Raw genomic sequence first — 17,519 nt, 5'->3', positions numbered from 1 at the left:
ACAGTTACGAGTTTTGATAGGTTTTGATATAGGGAATATCTCTCTTCACACTCCCCTGAGGGTGATTTGTTTGTTTCCCATCTTCATCTTGGAATGTGGCCTCGTATTTGTAAGCAGTTTGCTCTTTCCCAGTTCAAATAGCAAAATGTCCAGTCATTTGAAAATTGAAAAATCATATTTTCAAAAATAAAGGGGCATAGCCTCGTGACGACCTCGATCAACATAAATTAAAAGGTTTTGCTTTTGAAGTTTGGTCACAAATGGAAAATTGTCATTCTTTTTGTGTTGAACTAGGTGCATTGTTACCTAGTTTAAATGCACTTGTCAGTTTTTGAATTTTTTGGTTTAGCATTCATAGAAATATGGACAGAAAAAGATTAACTACCACCCCACTCAGGTGTGATAAACAGAAATGCAGGTTTGCTTTTGTTTAACTTTGGAGAAGTTGCTCACCATGTAAACCTGGCTAACATTGCAGCCTGTGATTAGATGATTCAGCTTTTACTTCATGATTACATGATTTCTTTTTCAGGAACTTGTGTCTGATACTAATCAACACGTCAAGTCAGCTTTGGCCTCAGTTATTATGGGTTTGTCCACCATCCTAGGCAAGGACAGCACAGTTGAACACTTGCTTCCTTTGTTCTTGGCTCAACTCAAAGATGAGGTAATGATTATACTGTGCAGTAAAACTAACGTACTGGTTTTAGAAGATTAATGTGGTCATAGATAAACTCAAATTATTGCAGTGGAACACTAAGCTGTCACAGTTGACTACTTCACGCAGGTGATTGGTAAAACTGGTTTAGCTGTATACTGCTTAAAAGCTATTGTTATTCAAAGTGGAAATGAAAGTTGGTCAATTTTTTACTGCCCATGAAGCAATTGTGGATAAATACACCACTTGAATAATTATTAGTCATGCATCTAGATGCTGGAACTTGACAGAATAGCCTTATACTTTGACAAAAACTGAAGGTGATGAGGGCATGCATGCTTATCTTGATATCGGATCCCGGATTAATGTGATAGTATGGCGGTATGTCGGAATGAAATATAAAAATAGCACTGTTTCACTATGTTGGTTATTGTTGTGAGAGATTCATGGTAGAAATGGCAGTTAAACCATATCCACCTAAATGTATCTGGCAGTTGTATACTGTATTACTAATTGATTGTAGCTGCATCCTGCATAACATTTCAAAATGTTATCACTTGTGCTGAATGAATTTAAAGAACTGCAGTCACCAATAGATTCTTTCTAGCTTGCAGTTAGTTATGAGTTTCAGACAGATTAGAGTTGGAGGCTCTGCCACCTCACTTTGCCCCACACTTGTGGAATGGTGCCCCTCAAGCTATAGATAACCAATTTCTCTCTCCTTCATGGAGAGAGTTGCCTTTGTAGACTGGCTGATTGCTGAGAGTTGATCTTTGGTACGTTCATAAGATGGTCATTGGCTTGCATGGGAGCACTTCTGACCATGGTGCTGAACAATTTTACGGAATTGTTCTGCTAAATTACAGAATCTTGTTTATTGGCTAAAGGTGAATTGCTTAATGATATGACGGGACTATCCTTTATTTTTAAAAAAATACTATTCTAAAATCCGGTGTGTCCTCTTCAAACTTGGCCTGATTAACTTTTATACAAATATTCTGCCCAATGCAGTTGCAAGTGAATTTAGCTTTATAAACATACTTTCAAATTGCTTACTTTCTCCATTTTACAAAATACTTAAAATGGATCTTTCCACATGGGGCACCCTGTTTTCTTGTTAATCCAGCTGCGTTTAAAAAAAAAAGCTTTGATGTTTCATGAATAGCATACAAAAATTCCAAATATTCATCTTTTAATGGTTGTTTCTTAATTCAGAGTTACTTTAACTCAAATTATCTGTAAAGTTGAAATGGAATCGTGCAAAAAAAATCTCAAAATGGCTTTAATCTGAGCTGCTAGATTATTTGATTTTAACTGTAGACTGTAGTAACAAAGTGGAAATGCATAATTATTGTGTACTGATTGCATACTACTTAATCAGCATGTGGTCAATGCTGATCAGTATGAAGAAGGATGTTGAAAACTGAGGTGCCCAATGGGTGCTATTTTCTTTATCCTCTTAAGGCTCTCATTTGAAAAAAAATGTCGACTGAAGAGAATGCGACATGAAAATATTTCTTGTGTAGTTTCCGACTGCAAAAGAATGCTCTTACATTTCTCTAGAAACTTAAAACCCTCACTTGTGCTTCATGCTTAAAAATGACTTCAAAGTATCACTCTTGTTCTGAGACTCCATTCAAAAATATTCCTTTTTGACTACCTGTATCAAGGAAAATCCATACCTCAGCCACTATGGTTTAACATTGTGCCATTAGGCTTCTGTGACTCATTAAGGCTCATTTACGATTAATTTCTGCAATTGGCTGCAAACCTTGTTCACTTTCTTTTAAGGGTTTTATCAGTAAAGCACTAGGGCAGCAAGTTCAACCTGGAAAATTTAACCTAAAGCAAAGTATAATTTCAAGAACCTTTTTGAAAAAGCTCCTCTAATTTGTCCATTTATAACATATTAGGCATATCTCTACTCCTTTTTTTGTCAAGGAGTCAATACTTTGAATGTTTAGATATTTCTTGTAGGAGGAAGAAAGGAAGGGAAAATTGACTGTTGATCTATCTCAAGTTCTATTCAACCCTCATCCCCCATTCTCAGCATCCTTTAGGTAAGGACTGTTGAATTGCTTGGCTTATCATTTGTGCCAAAGTAAGATGTCTTTCTCCTCTAGTGTCCTGAAGTTCGTTTGAATATCATCTCCAATCTGGACTGTGTGAACGAAGTAATAGGAATTCGCCAGCTATCACAATCCCTTCTGCCAGCCATTGTGGAGTTAGCAGAAGATGCCAAGTGGAGGGTGCGTCTGGCAATAATAGAATACATGCCTCTGCTTGCGGGACAGTTGGTACGTGGTGTCTTCCAAATGCTTCTGTGACCTGTTAACAATTGTTTAAAATGCATCTCCCATATGGAACTTCCTGCTGTTTCAGAAAAATAGCTCCATCTGAATTATGAAAAGGATACATTCACCTATATTTGATTTATTTTGTTTTTGTAATTTGGTGAAAGACCTGACTTTGTGCAAGTATGAGTGGCTTCGCTCTCTTAGCAGCAAAAGGAGACTTAGTCATGGTTGTGCATTCCTCCAGCACACAGACTCAGAAATTTCCAGTTTATTCTGCACAAACGTTAGCTGATCTTATGTGGGATGGCATTGCCAAAATTGATATTAGGCTTAGGAGAGTTCCTGCTCCTGATTACTGTGCTTGAGAAACTTCTCCATTTATTTATTTTGAGGTGCCAAAGTTGAGTTTGGTTCTGATGCTGGCTATAGTCATGTAGCTTGTCAATACTCCCTGCCTCCATCCTGAACAAGAATGAACTTGGGGTGAAGCACCGAAGGCTTACTGCTGTGTAGTGTCCTTCAGTGAGGTGGACGGTTAATTTTATATAGAGCCCCATCATCCTAAAGCCAGCAGGTCACAATTTAATAATTCCTTAACATAATATGTTGTTGAATTCAGGTCACTTGATTTCACTTGCAAATTCCACTTTTCCTCAGTCAGGGATTTCACATCATTTGGAAAGGCAGCAACTCTTTTTACAAATTCTGAAAATACACTGAACTTAAATTGTGTGTCCATCATTTGAATCTTTCCATTTTCATATATAAATATATATATATATATATATATATATGATTTTGAGGAGGTAAACCTGGGTCAGCAATAATTACTATAGCCACATCATGTTTCAGTGCTGGTTGATCTCGCCGACGCCTTGTTTGCAGGGCTGGCGCCTGCTTTGGAGCTTATGAAACCATATGTCATCGCCATGGTGAACTCCTGTCCACAACTGGTGTCGCAGTTTGCATGGGTCATCAGCTGGAGTTTCGTACTTGTTGTGATTGATGTTGAGCGCTTTCATGTCTCCTTTGACAGCATCTTGAATTGGAGCTTTGGGTGCCTGTTGGTCTCTTGGCACAGGCTATCTCCCCATATGGCATATCCTTGGGGATGTGGCCATCTTCCATTCTGCCGACAAGCTCTTGTTATAGAACTGACCGCCAGATAGATGACAAAGTATTATCCTGCTCTCCCACAACCAGCTTACAGACTTGAACTCGATCGCAGAGCAGAAATATTTATCTAGCTGCCACTTACAATAGGATTCCAAGTCATCTCCCAATGTTTCTGTCCAAAAATAGCCAAGGTTTTAAGTTGATTGAAAAGAAATAACCTAAGCAGATTCTTGGGAATAATTACCCATTAAGTGAACTTTTTGTGTACCCTACATTCTAAGGAAATGACCAACAGCAACTAAGATTTCAAGTAGCTGCCAGTTTCCGTATGATAGTGGAATGGAAAGGTTTTCTTATTAGGGAGATGAACAAAACTTCCTGTCCGTCATGCAGTGCTTTGTAGTTCATTATCACAACTGTTCAGTATTAATGTTTTAACAAGAAGCCTTGATAAGTAAATAAATTATGTGGCCCTACTGAAAGCTGTGTACGCAGATCATACATAATTGAAAATACAGCTGCATGGATACCCGTGGGAGTTTTTAATTGGGTTCCATATGAAATTCATAATCATAGAATCGTGCAACTATGCAGTCATACACTCTGGGAAAATCCTAGATTGTCTATTGATTGAATCCTCTCCAAGATGTGAACATCTTGAACGTATACAGTGAAACTGTTTTAGAGTCAATTGGGTAGAAGTTTTTTTAAAAACAAGAAACAGAATAACGTTCCAGTTGGATGCTACACTGGCATAGAAATTTGGGACTTGTAATTCCAGCAATGTAGCACAAATAAAATAACTCAGCACTAGTCATTTTTTAATAAGTCATGAAATTAAAAGCATCTCCTGTTAGGGGCCTGGCTTGATAATACAGTGCTGGTAGAATTCTTAGCAGTTTCATGAGATTTGGATGTTCCCTACATCATTTAGGTACTGGGATGTCTACCGTGGAGTTGCATGATGGTAATTGCTGTAGCTAAATGGGTTTGCATTGTTGCAGTAAGATATTTAAGTGCTTTTTCATGCAGCAAAAAATAAACATCTCATTTCCTGAGAAAGGGGAGAGGGCCATTTTAAAAAGTATTTTTCCATCTTGGATGGAAGTCTTGTATATTACCCTGGTGCTAAGCAACTTATTTAAGGATATTCAAAATAATGCTTGATATAAATACCTTAAACAACTGCAATAACATAAGTGAGTATATTTTGCATTACTGCCTACTGCTGCACTTCATGTCCTTATAAATGTCTGTTACAATTAACTTATAAATATCTGTACTATAAACAGCCTGTATTATAAATTATACTTTTCACCATTTTATGCATATTTTGTAAGTACTTAATGTGTACTTCTTTTCAAGAAAGAAAAATTGTTACTAGACATATTCCATACTCATTCAGACCTCGCCCTGTAGAGTTCACTGGGATAGCTTGACCTCCTATTGTTCCTCCAATGCAGCCCTGTCATTAAGGCACTGAAATTAGTTGTTGGGCACCTGATATTAATCGGGTCTTATGCAAATATTTTAACAAGTTTAAAAAAAGCTCCAGTGAACATGTTTGGGAAACACATGAAGCACATGAATTACTTTGTGTACCACTGAAGAGATACACTAGGCTGCTAGAGTTTCAGTGATATATTTTGACCCTGACGTCCTTCTTTTTAAAAATCTATTTAGGGAGTAGAGTTTTTTGATGAGAAGTTGAACTCCTTGTGCATGACATGGCTGGTGGATCATGGTGAGTATTGTCTTGATAAAACATTGCATTTGCTGTCAAATTGGTTCTGTTTAGTTATTTTCTTGAGACCTACTCAATCATTTTATTCAGCATCCTTGGTTTAGTTTTTAATTTTCTTAACATTAAAGACAATTCTTTTCTGGACTGAGATCTATAAGGTTCTATTTCTCTTGTATTTTATCTTAATATGGTCTTTGCCAAAGTGACTTTGAACTCTGATGACTTTTGATTGAGGTTTAACCAGCAAGGAGACACTTCTGTGATTCATATGGTGGGAGTAGAAAATGTTAGCTTGGGGGAGACAACCTAACCATCACTGACTGAAATATTGGTCCCATTGGTGAAATGAGCTGTCGCAATGTTATTAACTGTAAGCTGAGCCACTTGTAAAACTGTAAGTTATACAAGTTTTGATTTAGCTCTTTGACTCCTCATCTGTGGCCATGGAATGTTCACCTTTGGTACTTTCCATCTATAGAATTGACTCCCCTACCTCCCCCAAGTCCTGTTTTATTAGATTAAGTTCATGGTGCATATCCTAAGTTGGAGTTCCAGTTTCAAAATTATCCGGACAATGTCAGGAAGATGGCAGCTGGATCCTGTTTTTTTAACATAGGTTAATGGTCAGAGTCTGCCTATACAAAGGAAATTTGTGATTTTAATTCTGGCATAATAGTTCTCGGCTACACACCTCAACGTTTCCATGATGTTATGAGTTGAATAGACGATGAAAGCGGCAACAGTGTTAAATCAATTCCAACCCCTAATCCAGTTGTATAAGAGAAGAATATATCATAAATGTTGTAAATTGAGTTTAGATTAAAGATTTTTGAATATTCCAGAATGGTTCAGCTATCTGTCAGAATTATGGAGTTGGCTTATTTTTTCAAGTGGCCTTTCTTTCCCCAAAAACTATTTCTATCCCCTCTACTTTATAAAGTAGTTAGTCCAAATGTATCATGCTGCACTTCATGTCCTTATAAATGTCTGTTACAATTAACTTATAAATATCTGTACTATAAACAGCCTGTATTATAAATTATACTTTTCACCATTTTATGCATATTTTGTAAGTACTTAATGTGTACTTCTTTTCAAGAAAGAAAAATTGTTACTAGACATATTCCATACTCATTCATGACTGCAATCTCCCACCCAAAAATTACAATACAAGTACAAATGCATGGTCCAAAATGGAAATGTGAAACCTGAAATTAAATTTCTAAGTTTGTGAAACAATAGTGTTTTGGACTTGTTCATGTCCTGCTTGCTAAAGTCAGAAGTTTCTCATCATTTGAGAACTGAACCCTGTGACTTTTTTTTTAAGAAACTGTCCTTTTAAAATGTCAGTGATGTAGTTCACCATTGCCCTTTGTCTTGAATACATCTCATCCAGTGCCCATAGATCCTTGTGTTGCAGCTCACCACTGAAATTCTGGTGGTTGAAATTCCATGCATAGGACAAATGTTTGTGCGGCAGTTGGCTTCCTGTCAAAGGTTTGGTTAAGGTTAATTTACAGTAAACATGCAAACTTTCTTTGTGGAATGTGTCACAGATACTGGCAGTAACCCATGCTGGACGAATGGAATTGCAGGCAACTCAGGAGGAGTCTTGACAGATCAGCACTTTGCAGAACAGTAAACAAGACTAGGGAGACGTGCAAAGCAGCAGCTTTCGCTGAAGTCCATGTTTAGATTTTTAAAAATCTTTGTTTCAAACAGTAAACAATTTTTTTTCTCCATCCCCTTATTAACCTAATTGGAAAATTAAATGTTAGGAATTCATACTGGTACTGTGGAATTAATGTAAAATTATACTTTAATATCTTAAGGACTGGAATGTTGTACACAGTCTGGTGTTGCAATGTGTTGATGCAAGAACAGCGTACCATAGAATAGATAGCTATGGGTTTATACTTGTAGTTGCTCACAGAATGTTCCAGATCTTAAAGGGGAGCGTAGGGAGTGACGAGGAAATGACGAGGTTGCTTCCAAAACACGCCTCTGAGAGGGGGCTAACTTTGTTCTTATTCCTCTCTCCCAGTGGCAGCTTCAAATAGTCTTGACAAATATAGAAGTAGGCTGCCCTCCTTGGTCAAGAAACATTGCATGACATACAGTGGCTGCTTCCTTTGCTCAGACTGGGTAAACCACTTGGATCCCACATTGCCTAACATATTTGTAATGCCATGTCTTATTTTACACATTTTGGTTATAAATTAAAATTAAAACTATAGCTAGGCACAAGAGCTGTTGAGCTGCTATGGTGAGTGTAGTTTATATGGGCTTTGTCTATATGTTTAATTTGCAAATGTTGAATGAATTCTTCCAGTGCTGGAAGCTGGGTACACAGCCATGAAATGTAAAGGAGATAATGTTTGTGGTGAAGCATTTAAAATTTAAATTACTTGTTTTGATTCTGCTTTATGTGGCACCAGGGTGATGAGCTTAGCAAAGCTTTAACTGTTGACCCTTAAAGGGGCTTTATCTTAAGTAGCTGGAAGAATTTTTGATGATGAAGCAGACCCCTGTGTTACCTTTGCTACAATATTGTGCAAATGGCTGGAGGTTTTGGTGTGACATTGCTGCATTTAAAAATGCAGTGCAGTTTCTTTGCAAACAGGGAACGACTTGCCACATAATTTTCATGAAAACTGACCTCCTGAATACCTTGAACCCCCAACCTGTTTGCACCTATGGAATTCTGCAACTGCAGAATTTGCTCGCTAAATATTGCGGTGAAACCTGAAAAAAAATTGAGCTGTAGAATAAAGTTTGTTGTCTTTTTGAACATCAGAATTATAACATTGTAACCTATTTATAATAAATTCGCAGTAAATTTTCATCAGGTCACCCTTAAATTCTGAACTCTCTCTGACCTATAGTGGCCTCAGCTAGGGATAGCTCATGATAAACCTTTTAAATTGGCACAGGAAATTATTATAACCCTTGAAAGGGTTAATACCTGAGTCATCTCAGCCTTGTGTATAGCTGGGATCTTAGTGAACAGAAGTGCAGCTTTAATTTGGAAGAAGGAGCAAGAGCATATGTGATTGTCACCCAGACACCAATAGATAATTTCATTGGAGCATTGTTTCCTTGACAACCCTAAATGAAAAGTATATTGATATCTTGTGGAAGACTGTTTTCAGGCCATTTTCCACAATATTTTCTATGGGTACCACAGTCATCTTAATACTTCTTTCAAATAAATGAAAAAAACATTCATTTAATCAGCATCCTTTGTAGCTTTGAAATAGTTTTAAGAGAGCAATCTTGAAGATTTCCATGCCCTCCCTTTTTGTGTGCAGCCATCTATGAAATAACCTGTTAAACATTTAATACCTCTCGGTCTGTACAAGTATTTTTACTATGTATGCCTTCTCTCATGGAGGGGGTGGGGTGAAAAGGCTCATGTTGAAAAAGATCCATATTTCAGGTATGTGAAATAAAACAACCATTTCTTCTCCCTCTTCCCTTTTATGAACTGAAGTTTATCTCATAAATGCCCCTGTATCTTGCATTATCCAAAAATTTAAGAACTTATTTCATATAGAATTACATACTTCATGTGATGAAGAACATAGATATAAGGAGAAGCCATTTGCTCCTTTGTTGATGTCCTATTTGGCTAGTTTTAAATAAAATCTAGACTTTTGGCACAAAGGAACAAGGTTACTCTGGAAATTATTGAAGCATTTGTGCCATCTTAGTGGGGTGTTGGTTTCCTTGGAAGCCTTCCGCCCAAGACCACGTTATGATGTAGCAGAAATTACTGTGACAGTACTAAACCTGAGGGAGGATTACTTGAACTGTCACATTTAACAGATTTCTAAAATTCAACTGGAATTGCAACCATCAGCTAAATATTCCTTAAAGCTGAAGTGGCTGATTTGGTTAGACTGTGTACACTAATGTCAGGAGGACATGCATTTCATAATGGTGACGAGTGTGTTCAGTGTGAAGGAAACAGTGCCAGTATTGATCTGAACCTGTAACAAGATCTCGCTACATGAACTCTCTGATTCTGGTTTTAAATAATAATTGACAGGTGTTTTTTTTTTTCTCAGCTGTTAGGAATAAATGTGTCAGTGAAACATGAATTTGTTGCTGATATCTACTTACCTCTGTCAGCTTGGGGACAGAAGGAGAATGAGAAGAACATTGTGTACCCAGACAGAGTTGTAGATTTGTAAGCACTTATCTATTACACTTTGAGTGACAGCTACACAAGCTATGTATTCCATTGATGCTAGAAGCCCCTCCTAAGCTTAAAAGCTCAGATGTACTTCACTTTGTATGAGAATATTTTAATATTTCCCAACGTTTCAGCTGTTCAAATGTATTTATATAATGTGATCGGTCAAGAGACATTTTGCATGGTTGACATGGTTGGAATCTGTAATCAGACTTGTTGTCATTTTCATAAATCAGATGTGGAGAATGTGATTTTTGTGTTTAAATCTGGGAAAGGAAATCTTTAGCAGAGCTGTTGGCATCATGGAAAAGAATCAATTCCTCAAAAATGGCAGGTGTCATTTTATTAAAACTAACCATTAGTAATTTCATATTTCATGAAAGTTCAAACAATGCTTGGCAGTTAATTGTCAGTTACCATTAACTGGTGCATTCTCCATGGCAATACTTCTACCAATCAGAATCCACTTGCCAACCAATCTGCACTCTCTTCTCATACAGTATAAAGTTGTTGCTTCCCCTGACATTGGTATTCTTGCGATTGTCCCGATGAGTACAAGTCGAAAAGCTTTGACAAAATGTCTTTTTTCAGCAATACTGAAAATAACTACCTCAGGAACATGTTTTAATCCAAAGATCTTGATCACAAATTAGATTTGAACCTCTTGTCTGAATGCAAGTTACGTTGGATTTTGTATTCCAATTGGAAATGTTTGAACAATGACCATTTGCTACATTAGTGCACACTCTTGAATCAGCTCTTTGGTACTTATTTAATACAGTTTTGCATTGCGTTCATTTGAGACGAGTTGATCCATACATGAACTAAATGTGTTGTAGCATTTTTAGTGCAACTTTTGACTTTGGTATTAGGCACTTTTTTAATCCATTTTACTTTTTCCAAGTGCTCTGAATTTATTTTTACCACTGTTTATATTGAACAGGTTAATGGTCTGAGGTAGCAAGGTGGGCTTTGCAATCAGGAAACTAATACTTCTGTAATCTGAAGAATTTCCACTTAGTTGTTACTTTGAAACTGTGTAGTAGCTATGCCTGGTCACTCCGGATCACTGGTTGACCTATTGGTTCTGCATTCTTCCAGTATATGCCATTCGAGAGGCTGCTACAAACAACTTGACAAAACTGGTGGAGAAGTTTGGCAAGGACTGGGCAGAGTCTACTATTGTGCCTAAAGTCCTTGCCATGGCTAGTGATCCCAACTACCTTCATAGAATGACCACACTGTTCTGCATTAACGTGAGTATAATTATGTTCAGACCTTGTGTTAAACTTTAAAAACTACAGTATTCTGTACAGTAAAAATATAATTTGAGTTCAATCTTGAATATAATGAGCTTTAGGCTCTGAATTTTTTTTAAATTCTTTCTTGGTATGTGGATGTGGGTGTTGCTGGCTAAGCTGGCATTTATTGCCCTGGAGAAGGTGATGGTGAGCTGCCTTCTTGAACCATTGCAGTCCATGTGTTGTTGGAACACCCATAGTGCTGTTAGGAATGGAGTTCCAGGATTGTGGCCAAGTAACAAATTCTATTTTATCGTCCATATAGGATCTCTGTTGTGTCTTATTCTATCTACGTATTTAACTGCACTAATCAGTTAACCATGTTTAACCTATCCATCAACGTGTGTCTCATCGTGGAATGCCAACTTGCTGTGCTGGTGTTGCTATACTGCCAGTGTGAAGGGACAGCAGTTTGCTAAGCTACAGTTCTAGACCATCAGCTAAAAGACAAGTTCAAAGCTCAGTTATGAAGGGGTGTCTGTCTTAGGTTTCTCCCAGCTAGAAAATTTGACAGTTTCCTTTTGGGTTGTCTTAATGAAATTAACTAGTCAGAGAGACATTCCATTAAAACCATTTCTATGTGCCTGTCAGTATTTGTGTAAAGGTAGCTATTAATGTTTATGGAGACTTTATTACAGAGCTATATATAAGGAGAGGAAGGCTGGGTTAGCCTTCATTATTTTTAAATTGCAATTTTATAGTTGCAGGAAAACTAAATGTGGAAGGCATGCTTTAGTTTTAATTTATCAACCATAGTTATTTAAACTAGTGTCCCTAGATGCTGTAGCCATCAAATTTCTATTTGTGCTATCAGATTTCTTCATTTGTTGACTTACTATTCTGTCATTTCTAATGTTATTTACTAAAAGAAGTATTTATTTTGCAAAGTTGGCTATCTTTTGAAGCTTGCCCACAACTTTTTCTGAACGCTACTTTTGAATGCAATGGTGTGTTGATGTGTATATATGTGAAGAGGGGGTTGAATGTATGCAGTAGAGAGCAGGGAATGCTGATTATATTAGGAAATTGGAGTGGGGCTAGCTCTTTTCAGGCACTGTATTGGTCAGATGTTTAGAACCATATAAAAGTTATGAAACAGAAGAGGCAATTTAGCCCATCGTGTTTGCACCGGCCGAAAAATAAAAAAATAAAAGGACTAGTTGCCCATTCTAATCCCGCCTTCCAGCACCTGGTCCGTAGCCTTGCAGGTTACAGCACTTCAGGTGCAGACCCAGGTACCTTTTTAAATGAGTTGCCTCCACCAACAAATCAGGCAGCGGATCCCAGACACCACCACCCTCTGGGTGAAGAAGCTTTCCCTCATGTCCCCTCTAACCCTTCTACCATCACCTTAAATTTGTGTCCCCTGGTAATTGCTGGGGAAACAGGTATTTCCTGCCTATCTGTGGTTTGTGGTGGTTCATTCCAGTCCTTTGTCCCTGTAAGTGTTTGGAACTTGTTGGGACACTGATAATTCATATGTTATCTGATCCCTGCTGAGTAGAAGCATTAGTATAACAAAAATTATCAATAACTTTATGCCCTTTTGAATGAACATTGCTTCTTATGAATTTTCAGGTTCTGTCTGAAGCCTGTGGTCAGGATATCACCGCAAAGCAGATGTTGCCAACGGTTTTACAGATGGCAGGTGATCAGGTGGCAAATGTTCGCTTCAATGTGGCTAAATCGCTGCAGAAAATAGGACCGGTTTTAGATGCTAAGTAAGTTTTGTGGGAAATTAACTGAGGTTCAGAACTAAAGGTTCTAGAATGGTGAATCTCTTTGACGTTGAGGTTAAACAGTTCTATGGTGTCTCATTCTCGTGCTGGGAGCAGCTGATTTTCCTTGAGGCGGAATGGAACTTGAGACTCCAGAGAGAGTGGACCTAGTTGAAATTGTTGACAGTGGTTATAGTTCTACAAACCGTTTGGGGAAATGCTTATAAATGGCTCTCTTGCCTGTTCCCAGTTTTCTTCCCTGCCTCTTTCCCTTCCTGATATCAGGGCCCCACAATGTAATATATTCTGCAGGTACCAGTAGACCTGCCAAATTATCCATTATTCATAGGAGTGTGTGTGCCAGCTAGCTAGCTAACTGTAGAGGCAATTACAGTTAAATCTAATCATGTCCTCACTCTATATGCACATTGTCAGTCAGTGACCATCGAACTGCAACTGGTGAAGAATGAAAACCTTGGGGTAATTTTAACTTGTGGTAATAGTGAAAAGTGTGCAGCTGTGGGTTAGTTGCACATCATACAGTTTCCCAGATTGTTCTGTCAGGAAAGGATGCAGGATGCTAATCTCCTCCTGACTGTTCTTTGGCATCACCATGTTAAAAGGAACCCTTTAGGTGGTGATTTTTTTTTTTTCTTTCCTACTGCTTCCCATCTCCTCTCCCAAAGAAAAGGAGCCCAATTCCAGCATTACTCCCATCCAGCTGAGGTCAGCTGACAGATTCCAGATGAGTGAGCAACCTGTGGTCAAGGTGGGATGAGGAGGAACATTTAGAGTAAATTTTAATCAAAATGTTATATCCAGTTGGGGGCGGGGTGGGTTTCATTCCATTGTGGCTTTCAATGGAATAAAATGAAAGTGCTGCTTCTGATTTTTGCTTCAGACTACTCTGTTTCCAAAAGCTAAAATGTTGTTTCAAAACCACAGCACTTTACAAAGTGAAGTCAAACCAATTTTGGAGAAACTGAGTCAGGACCAAGATATGGACGTTAAGTACTTTGCGCAGGAAGCTATAACTGGTAAGTTGCTGCTTTGGATGCTGTTTGGTGTCAAGATAGAGATTCCTTCAAGCAGTTGAGACCTGCATTATTGACCTATTTATTTACTTATTGCCAGATCTCTGAAGCTGAACACTTCCTGAATGCCTCCAAATCATGATTTATTTCATGATAGTGGCATCCTTTTGGCATGCTCTGTAGATGGTAAATGAGGCTAGAATCAATTAATCAGATGATGTCTGTGTAATAAACTACATGTAACTAAACTTTTGAAGTATGAGGAAGAATTGAATAATCCCCAGAATGTCTAAAGATAGAGATGAAATACATTTAATGGATTAGAAATTCTGAAAGCGTCCAGATTGGAACTTCTCTTTAAAAATATGCAGTTTACACTGAAAAACTAGGGAGACAATCTTGAATAAAACTAAAAAGCGATGTTTGGAAGGGTCATCAATAAATGAACTGCCTCTAGTTTATGATCAGAAAACTTGTAATGCTGAAATTATCTTGGAGAGTTGTCACCTTTTGTTCATTGGTAGCAATCACCTCTGAGTCAGAAGGTTATATGTTTAAGACCAACTAAACAGGTGATGGCCCAATGCAGTACTCTTTCAGATTGGACATTAAACTGAGGCCCCATCTGCCTTCTCGGCTGGGTGTAAATGGTGCCTTGGCAATATTTTAAGAAGGGCAGGGGGGTTCTCCATATTCTGGTCAACGTTTCTTCCTCAGCCAACATGACTGCAACAGCTTATTGGGTCACAATGGTTTTTGTGGGACCTTAATGTGACCATTGCAACTGCCACGTTTTCCTACATTACAGAAATTACTGAAATTCAAAAGTGGTTAATAGGATACACGTATTTTGAGACATCCTGGAGTTGTGGGAGACACTATCAAGTGCAAGTTTGTTTTTTAAATTTGGTGATCTTTTTTGACAAATTCTATGGTGTTTCATCAAAAAAGGGAGCCTGTTGTCTGTTCTTCCTCCTGTTAGCTGTATTCAAATATTTTAGAAATTTAAAGTACAGATAAAGAGTGAGTAGAAGCTGATAGGTTTTGAAGCAACAGGAAATATTGTTCAGTAATGATTTTAAATAGTGAATTAGTTTGTAATGCACAGGAGATCTGCCCAACATAAGGAGAATGACAGTTAATATCTCAGTTTGGACCCATTTTTGGAATCGCACCCAAAATGTTATCCTAATTTTCCTCCTTTTTAAATTCTGGCTGACCTAGTGTGCATTTCAATCATGTTCTGTTTTAAATTCAGGTTGCCAGTGCTGACATTTGTTTTTGTTTTTAATATTAAATCTGTAAAATAATACGTGCTTCTCTTTCCTTTATCTAGTTCTTGCTTTGGCATAGAAAGAAAAAGCGAGATCCAAGAAGTTATCTCTCCAAATTTGCAGTAAGATCCTCCTGCTGGTGCTGACGTCGTTGAAAACTTTGTGTTCCACTATTCCTTAAAAAAAAAACCTTGAAAAATGTAAATGTATCATTGACAGAGTCACTGAAATTTGGCTGCATTGGGGACTCTCATTTCTGTGATTTACTGCTGCCTAAATTTAGCTTGAGTGATCGTAATTGTGAACTACATTTATTTATTTTCATTGGTTGTAGTGTACCCAGTGACGACACATGTATTTAACAGGCTTAGCTGTTGACTACAAAAAAATGGGGATGTGGGATTGTTTAAGTGGTGCTTACTTAGGTGACCCCTTAATATAACCAGCACTATCCCAAAATTCAATTGTACTGAATAGTTGCCAGCATGTTGTGTCCCCTCCGCCACAAAAGATTTGTGTATCCCAATGGCAAATATAAACATTAACCATAAAACTGAAGATGTTGGAAATATACTGCAGGTCTGTTGCCTGAAAGAGAAAGGTAAATTAATGTTTTATGTTGGAATCCACCTGAAATGTTAATTTTTCGCTTTCCACAGCTCAATGACCTGCTGTGTATTTCCCTCTTTCTCACATTTCCTTTATTGTCCATCATTGTTGATTACATATACTTATGGCACAATTATCTTTAAGAACTTCAGATTTCTAATCGGATAGGGAAGGAATTGCCGTGGTTTCAACACAAAGTAAATGTCCACCACCTTTGCTTAAGTTTATTCATTTCAATGAACTTAACATTGGTGCCAACAGAAATTGTGGGGTATTAAGTAATTTTATAATATTTTCCCCTGTTGGCCTGCATTGCATTTCATTAGTTATGTAGACCTTCCAACTTGTGGCTGAGACTCGCCGAGCAGAACTACAAGAAATCGTGTCATTCCAGTTGACGAGGCTACTTGAGTTTTGGAAACTGTCAATACTGCAAACCGTGCATTTTTGCAGTTGAAAGTTGTTTTCAACATTTGTCTTTGTGAACAATTTTAGATCATGATAGGCGGAATTTAACTCATTTGCCAATTGATGTTTTTTTCCCTAGTTTGTATATTACACTATTATGTTGTTTCTCACCCGAATAAAGTGGAAAAAGACAAACTTTGTTTTGTGTTGCAAACTTTAGAAAACTGCATGGGTAGATTCTTCGTGACTTTTATAGACTGTGAAAGCCATAAAAAGTGCATGGTATGCGGTTTTTTTGTAATTGTTCCCTGCTGTTGTTTTCCTTTTAAAATTGATGTGCATTTTATTGCTGTACCATTTGCTAACCTTGCCTTTAAACTAGTCCAACATACAATGCTAAATTCAAACTTTGCCATTGAAATTAAAGTAGCAAATTAATTCCAACAAATAGGGTCAAAGCGGAGAGACATGTTGACCATAGCAGATTGCACCCTTTTTGATGTCTTGTAAACCTCATCTTAACTTGAATATAAATTTGAAGATGTGCCAATTTACTCTTGCTTTTGCTGTAATAAAATTGTATATTCATTAAGCTTTAGAGTAGCAAAGCTTCAGTGCTGCATTTTCTTCCTGAAGCTTACACTTTTTCAGACTGGCACGTTCTGGTTTCACTCTCATTGACTGCTCCCTACCATATACAGTGGCTTTCCCTCTGTTGATGTTTGCTTTGTACAAAATGTACATATGCAGCATGTTTATGGGATAACCAAGATTGGTTGTTTTGTAGCTCCGAGAAGCTGGCAGTAAAACTGTTCACTGCTCTGCTTTTGGTCCCTTAGCTAATTTTATAAAGCCCCTTAATCTCATGGGCTTTAATTTTGCTAATAAGTATTATGTGGTAATTTATCAAACACCTGAAAATCCATAAGCAAATCAAACACATTATCCTCATCAACCCTCTCTTCTACTTTATCAAAGTACTCAATCAAGTTAGTGAAATACAATTTGCCTTTCATACGTCCATATTGGCTTTCAATTATTAGACTTTTCTATATGCATTTAATTTTGCCCTTGCTTATGCGCTGTAAAAATTCCCCCACCCCTGTCATTGGGCTGACTGCCTGTAATTCCCTCCCCGCTTTTAAAAAAAAACTTTGCACTG

General features: G+C 37.5%; 1 protein-coding gene across 1 annotated transcript in view; it reads left to right on the top strand.

Annotated features, from left to right (window-relative positions):
- ppp2r1ba (protein phosphatase 2, regulatory subunit A, beta a) overlaps nt 1–16,949 on the top strand; it is a 56,336-nt gene extending 39,387 nt beyond the window's left edge. Inside the window, exons 9-15 of the mRNA XM_078532494.1 lie at nt 533–667; nt 2,782–2,955; nt 5,755–5,815; nt 11,115–11,269; nt 12,893–13,035; nt 13,978–14,069; nt 15,403–16,949. Of these exons, the coding sequence (XP_078388620.1) occupies nt 533–667; nt 2,782–2,955; nt 5,755–5,815; nt 11,115–11,269; nt 12,893–13,035; nt 13,978–14,069; nt 15,403–15,419 (777 nt within the window). The 3' untranslated portion in view covers nt 15,420–16,949. The remainder of the gene's footprint in view (nt 1–532; nt 668–2,781; nt 2,956–5,754; nt 5,816–11,114; nt 11,270–12,892; nt 13,036–13,977; nt 14,070–15,402) is intronic.
- The last annotated feature ends 570 nt before the right edge of the window (nt 16,950–17,519 follow it).

This window comes from Cetorhinus maximus, chromosome 2, assembly GCF_964194155.1.
Source record: "Cetorhinus maximus chromosome 2, sCetMax3.hap1.1, whole genome shotgun sequence".
Lineage (NCBI taxonomy): Eukaryota > Metazoa > Chordata > Chondrichthyes > Lamniformes > Cetorhinidae > Cetorhinus > Cetorhinus maximus.
This window is presented reverse-complemented; position numbering and strand designations above follow the sequence as displayed.